At 32.3% G+C, this 7,409-nt stretch overlaps 1 protein-coding gene across 1 annotated transcript; it reads left to right on the top strand.

Annotated features, from left to right (window-relative positions):
* The first annotated feature begins 722 nt into the window (after nt 1–722).
* FACE2 (farnesylated protein-converting enzyme 2) lies at nt 723–6,752 on the top strand. The gene is made up of 8 exons (XM_047311539.2): nt 723–1,165; nt 1,860–1,919; nt 2,081–2,293; nt 2,519–2,630; nt 4,340–4,411; nt 4,573–4,635; nt 5,371–5,448; nt 6,336–6,752. The coding sequence occupies exons 1-8, from the start codon at nt 959–961 to the stop codon at nt 6,491–6,493; spliced, it is 963 nt and encodes a 320-aa protein (XP_047167495.2). The 5' UTR covers nt 723–958; the 3' UTR covers nt 6,494–6,752.
* Nucleotides 6,753–7,409: the final 657 nt, after the last annotated feature.

Genomic DNA, 7,409 nt, shown 5'->3' with positions numbered 1-7,409 from the left:
GGCCACACTGTAACTGCGGTTGACTAAACAAATTTTTACATACAACAAACATCCTATCCAATACGCCAGAATATAAGTTTTATCACAGTATTTATTTTGGATAAATAAATGACAAAACTTATATACTATACTATAAATACAAATGATGTTATTCTCCGATCAAATTCAGTTTTACCTTGATAAGCATATTGCGTAGATTATTAAAATAAATTTTAATTTTATTTGGAAAACAACACAGTTCTATGCAGTATCCAATGTAAGTTTTGTTCAAGTAAAAAAATACTAAAAGGAAAAGTGGTGTCGTTAGTAACTTTGAGAACTACGTTTAAGAATAGTCATACTGATACCTGTTAGTAGAAGAAGTTGATGTGTTACAATTAGAAGACATGTAAAATAGTTTACTTCTTCCTACATTAATTATGAAATAAATAATTTTATTATTAGCAATTTTATTATGATAGATAATTCGTTGAACTTAAAAAATAAGTTATATTATTAAATATAATTAATAACGAAATGTGTATATTAAAAATAATTAGAGAACAGAAAATTTTCTTTATTAATAATTATTAATAGTTATAATAGTTATATTATAAAAAATATTATTCATTAATAGTTATACCTTATATAATTATAGATATAGATAATAATAATAATAATAAAAATAATAATAATAATAATAAATTAACCCAGAAACAAACCTCAACAACTACGAAAAAAAAGTTAAGAATTGACAGAAAAAAAGGGGCCAAAATGTACCCTTTGCTTGAAGTTGATCCTTGGACGGCTTTTTGAGTCCCGGAACATACAGTAACCGTTCTCAGATAGTCAACCAAGTCCTAAACAAATTGAAATTGAATTCAGACTGAGATTCCCAATTTCCAGAAACCCTATTTTATGCCCCTTTTTTGCCTCTTCCCCTCTAGGGTTTCTGCAACTGCAACAATTAGCTTCCGCAATGGATGAAGAAGGTGTTGTTTTGAATGCAATGGCGTTATTCGCTTGCATAGCAATGGCCCTCTTCTACGTCGCCATCCTCTACGCTCCCACCTTCCTCCTCCGTCTCCCGCCTCCTTCTTCATTCGAAACCTACATGATTAGACGCTTCCTCTGCGCCATCGTTTCGTCTATCCTCTCCCTCTTCCTCTCCGTACTCATCCTCCCCGTATGGATGTCTCTTACCCCCTTATTTTGGTTATGTTTTCAATTTTTTACTCGTAGTTTTTCTTCCTGTCATTAAAATTATTCTCTTTTAGTTCCTGTTCTACTTTAGTTCTTACACGTATCATTTTTAATTCCCTTATAGGTAGTCTTTATGCATACCATTGTAGTATTTTTAGTCCTTGAGTTTATGACTAAAAGAGATACAAAAGCATTCTTGAAGTGACTAAAATATATTTTTAAGCAGAAACTATTTTTATTTTATTTTTCTAACTACAGAAATAAATGTATTATTTAAATGCATAGATGCATTTAGCAACTGGAGAGTTTATCAAGAGTTCTGTCTTATATTAAAATCATTCTCTTATAAGCGGTGGAAGGGTTGCCGTTGAATGAAAATAATGGTTGGAACCGAAAAACTTACATGCATTTGTTTCTATACTGTTGGTGTTTTTCAATTATCATTACAGTTTCACTTTTATAGTTGTGATATTTTTTTTATGCAAATTTATATCATGGGGATTCACTAGGTGAAACTTCAATTTTAGTTAGAATACCAAAATACATGTAAGTTTAGTCGTACGCTTTTATGAAATTGGTGGGGATTTTATAGTTATTTTGGGATATTAGCTTAGATGGTCACAATGTTTGAGTTTAGTCTTGTAATCTTTTATGGCTTTATTTTTCTATGTGTTCAGGTGCAAACTAAGGAGCTGCATCACATTGTTGGTGTATTTGGCATCCGGAGGGACCATATTGTGAGTAATGTGTATGAGTTTCGCTGGTTCAATTAAGGGATGAACGAGCATTTTATCTTGTGTGGTGATGTCAAGTTGTGTTTCTTGCTACCTTATGCAGATTTGGAAAAAGGGTCATTGCTGAATTTTCTTTCTGAAACGTGGTTTTCTGTATGAAACAGTGGCAAGCAGTGATCCTTCCTCTTTGCTTGACCTCCCTAATGTATGCTGGGTCTATCTTTGACAAGTGTCTTCTGTTACTGGCTTCTTGGAGGCAGCACGCAAGTTCTGGGGATGCCCTTTCCTTTGATTATTACAAAATTGCCTTACATCAGTTTCTTGACTGGTTATCCGAGATTTCGTCAAATATTTTGGTGTGGCGAAATTATGTTGTGGTTAGTACCACTGTCATCATTGTTCATGTTGAACCTTATGCTTCCAACAAGCCACTGAGCTTGTAGCTATTTTTCCCCTGTGCTTACAATGAGAAACTGAAAGCACTGAAGCAAATAGTTTAGTTTGGTAATTTGTGAATACAGCTTAGGTGATGTGCGTTTTATAGGATCAGTTTCGTATCTTACATGCATTATGTGAATGATTTGTTATGGTATACCTAACAGGCACCCCTTACGGAGGAGTTGGTGTTTAGGGCATGCATGATACCTTTACTTCTGTGTGGAGGATTTAAAACATACAGTGTTACACTTCTTTGCCCTATTTTCTTCAGCTTGGGTAAGTACTTATATGCCAATTCTAGGAGATGTTTAATATTGTTAAGGATATAGAGTAGAATTATCTATTCCACATCTAAATGAGTATCAGTTGTCTTTTAATATTCAAAGATGTTTTAAGAGAAGTCATCAAAAGTCCATAGTAGTGCAACCAAGGTTGTCAAACTCTCGAGTTAAGTCTTAAACTTTAATGAGTTTATGATCTTTAAGTAGATGAAACGACTGAACTCGTTCTTTTCTAAGTAAACTCATAAGCTATTTACATTCATGTAAATTCAAATAAATTTGAGTCATGAAGCCAGTTAATAGGTTTGAAATCAATCTAATTTTTACCCTACATTAACCCCACAATGACTATCTTTTTAGGACTCAAACTGATACCTATCCACACCCAGAACAGGCCACAAAAGGGAATAAATGACTTAAATATAAGACATCTCTAAGTTATATTCGCAAAAGAGGAAAATACAGCAATATAACGGATCATACTGCCCAAAGCTAGACTCCTCTAGAGCAATCAACAAGGTTCTCTATTCAACCAGACAACAAAGACCCCTCTTCCCTTCTCGCCACACCTGATACTAATAACAGAAAAACATTCCTCTTCTCTCTCTCCTCTAACTTACCACTATTCTAATTAGACCACGTTATTACCCCTGCCCTTCTTTCTCACATATACCCTTTCCCATCTTGAACTGTGCTTCACTTCTTGGGCTAGACACTCACTGGCCCATTTACTCATTGGGCCCTATCACAAAATTAGCTCTTTTTTTTAAATGTTTTCACTTTAAGAACTTGTGCTTTTATCAATTTATACATGATTAGGTTATTTATATAAATATGACCTTATTTAGCACCAATGTATAGTTCGCCACTTTTCTTTGCTATGAAGTTGAAATGTTGAATTATTGTTGTCAAAAGTATTGTGTTATGCAAGTCTACAAAAGTTTCACAAGTTTATGTTGACTTTTTGAGTTTGCCAACTGTGAGTACAACAATGGCATTCTGCCAAGTTTTGTTAAGCTGAAGTTCATCATGCCTTCAAACTGCTTATACCTGAGAATTTGTCCTTTAACTGAGTCCAATGGTGTCTTTTGATTTGTGTAATTGATCTGCCTAATGGGATAAGGCTATTGTTACTGTTGTTTGGGAAGGGACACAATAAAATAAATTCATTTTATGGTTGTAAGCTGAAGAAACATTTGCATGTGTTTGCCTGAATGGGGATGCATGTTTATGTAAGAGATTTCTTTGTATCTTTTTTAGCAGGATATAATTTCTCTAATGAATTAGGCAGACAAGGTTTTAACCGTCTCATTTAATTATAATATATGTGAAAAATAACTTGTTGCCTTTATATTTTACACATAGTACGTGAATAATTATTAACTACTAATCGGTAAAGATTACATGTACCCTAAAAAAAGGAAATGCAATGGATAAAATTTTGTCCATCATTCCTACTATGTCTCATGCACAAACCTTTTCACCAGTTACCCACAAAAACAGTTTTGGTATACACTTGAGTGAAACTAATGCATGTTTCACACAGCATAAGAGGTCAGATAAATGTTTTAACAGTGAGATAAATTTCCTTAATTTTTAGCAATTTTCATTTGGCTGTAGATTGAAGAAAATAATAAGCAGATATTATTGTCCTTTTTAAATGCAAGGCTTATTGAGATGTTTTGCTGCATTATTGGTTTGCAGCACATTTAAATCATTTTGTGGAGATTTACGCCAAGCAAAATTACAGAATAATGAAGGCTGTTATGGTTATAGGTATGGATGTTTATGTTATTCATCAGCTCCTGCATTTGTTATATCAACACACTGGCTAAGTCGCTGTATCTTTTATAGAGCATTTAAGTTTTTGAGGCATTTCAAAGAATCTCAACTTAGTATTTTTGGATGATAGTCTCACTGCAAAATATTTCTTACAGGTCTCCAGCTTGGCTACACTGTTGTCTTTGGGTCATATGCATCTTTTCTTTTCATTCGAACTGGTATGTGGCTTTAATATATTTGGTCTGACTGCTATTGTTGATGATAAATTGCACTTCTGAAACAGAAATTTAGATACATTCAACATTGCTAAAGAATTGAATGTATAATGACTGAGGGAAATGACTCAAATTTATCCTTTATACCGGACAGTGAATTTACTTCGAGTTTAAAATACAGTGAACCCTTTTATAAGGTTTAAATACCTTTTTGATCCCTGTATTAGCATTGGTCCCTATAATAGTTTGATTTTTAGTTCCTATAATAGTTTGATTTTAGTCCCTGTAGTTTGATTTATTTGGGTTTTGTCCCTGCCACTAACAACATAACACCATACATTCTTCGAGAGACAAGTCATACAAAAATGAAGACTAATGTTTGGTGGTCAAAATCTAAAAAATAAAGCTATAGTAACTGAACCAAATATTTGTTGGACAAATGTAACGTAATGGCACTTGCCTTAATGTACAGAAAGTTTCTCTGTTGTGGGTTGAGGTTGACATGATAGGAAAGACATCATGAAATTATATTACTATGACTTGGTATCATTATATTCACGCTGTTCATTTAGCCTTAGACGTAAAAGATATAGTTATTTTTTTAAATTGGATACATTCTAGTAACCTATTTTTGGGGATTAGTTCTTTTCTAATGAGGAGCCAACGTATACGGTTTTAGGATGGCCTATCCTTCTTTTTTCCTGTCTCTTATATTTGTTTCTGGCTGATGTTTTTCAGGACACCTTGTAGCTCCTTTAGTGGCGCACATATTTTGTAATTTCATGGGACTGCCTGTATTGTATTCTCAGAGAAGTAGTAAGTTGCTTATTAAAAAAGTAAATTGCAAATGTGACTTCTATGGTTGTGATAGTAAATTGCAAACTACTATAAGCCTCTTTGCTTTCAATTTTTTCTTTCCTTCATTTCGTTGAATTATTCTGAGCTTAGCATAATGTAGAGCTCAAAAAAGTGCTGCAAGTTATAATAGTTTTAGAAATTTAGTTTCAGTTGGATTTCTGACTGTAGGTATAATTATTATAAATTTTAAATTATTAGTAATGACTTACGTTTTACTATTAATTAATATTCTTTTATAACTCTTCTGATCATGAATTATTTACTAAAATGTGAAACAAAGAATGGAAAACTATGAAAAGTACTTTCATATGTTACCATTTTTTTAGCTTTCTAAAATTGATGTACTTGTTAGTTACTGAATTTTGTGTGAGATCAATATTGGGGCATCTAAGAAATTGTACTTGCTACATACAGAATTTTAAATTTTAAAGTTTGGTACATACATGACAAAACATTACATGGTTGGGTTAAAAGCATGTTTATTTTAACCAAAAGCCTGTTCTGTGATTGAAAGTATGTTTATTTTAAGTAAGGTTTCGCGAGCATGAAAGTTGAGATATGGTTCTGATATTATTGAAGTTTTAGATCTAATATCTATGTTGACACAAGAAGAAATCGCACTCTTTGTAAGACCTATATTGTGCATGTATAGGAAGATTTATTTTATTTTTTAAAAGAAAAGAGGGGGCCAGGGAAAATAACAGTGTTAGTTAGTACGATAAACTGTACTCATGGTCTGCTCATCTTTTGTCATGGAACTCTGGATAAGTTGATCTGTGGCTTACTATTCATTTCCATTTAAATGTGGTTTTGGACTTATTCATTTGTTTCTGTTTCTTTTTCAGGGATTGTAAGTGTAACATTCATAATAGGATTCCTGGGCTTCTTGTGGCTTCTTTACCCAATGACGGGCCCAGATTTGTATAATGATAGAATAGATAACTGCAGTTGTTGGCAAGGGTACTGCACATGGAGAGAAAGGATAAGAATGCCCCAGATGTAAATGTTAGTGTTTTTTTTTAGGATGGGGTTGCTGGCCAAGGAAGAAAGAGTTCTATTTGTGCAGAGTTTTCCTTAAAATTGCTTCAAAGTTAGAATTTTCCAAGGGCTTAAAAAAGACTCCACATCATTACATGATTATAGTTTTGAAGAATTTTGCTCCTCTAAAGTGCCAGAGTAATAATCAAGATGTAGAAATCATCAATTATTATAATTAGAATATTAAAAATTTTGATATTGTAAAAAGGTTTTAATTTTGATTCCCGCGAAGTAGGGATAACGTTATGTGGGATGGACTGTTTTGTTTTGGGTTATCGTGTAGGCTAATTTATACATATAAAAAAATAGAATTTCCTTATAATAAAGTTGACAATTTCTTCATCTAAAATTTGTATTCTATAAGTGATGAACATTTGAAGAAATTTTTATTAACCACAAGTAATCAGGAAAAACATATCATGAAAAGTACAGTAACATTATATTGGTGACATAATGAACATATATTAATACCGTAAAAATAAAATGATAAATAAAAATGCGTAAATATTTTTAAAACAAACAATTATATATAACAATGAACTATTAAACAGAACATGTGAGTGCATTTTGTATTCTTATTGTTACAGGTTGATGAGGCTATGTGAGACCTATTTTCATCCCCAACTAGGGTTAATTATAATTTATGATAGATACAAGGTAGTTGTTGTAAAAGCTCAGGAACTTGTTTTTATATGCTGGTCTTAGCTTTTTAACGTTGTGGATCTATGTTTTCATTTAAGAAACAGTAATTATTGTGTATTTTACTCCAAAGCATTTTTTCATTGGAGTTGCCTTTTTGAAAATGTAAAATGTCCTGTTGCAACAAAGATTAGCAACATATTATTCATCACTTCATTTGCAATGGTTTGTCTCAGCAGTTA

This window comes from Vigna umbellata, chromosome 8 (assembly GCF_029865625.1).
Source record: "Vigna umbellata cultivar VRB3 chromosome 8, Vumbellata_1.0, whole genome shotgun sequence".
NCBI lineage: Eukaryota > Viridiplantae > Streptophyta > Magnoliopsida > Fabales > Fabaceae > Vigna > Vigna umbellata.
This window is presented reverse-complemented; position numbering and strand designations above follow the sequence as displayed.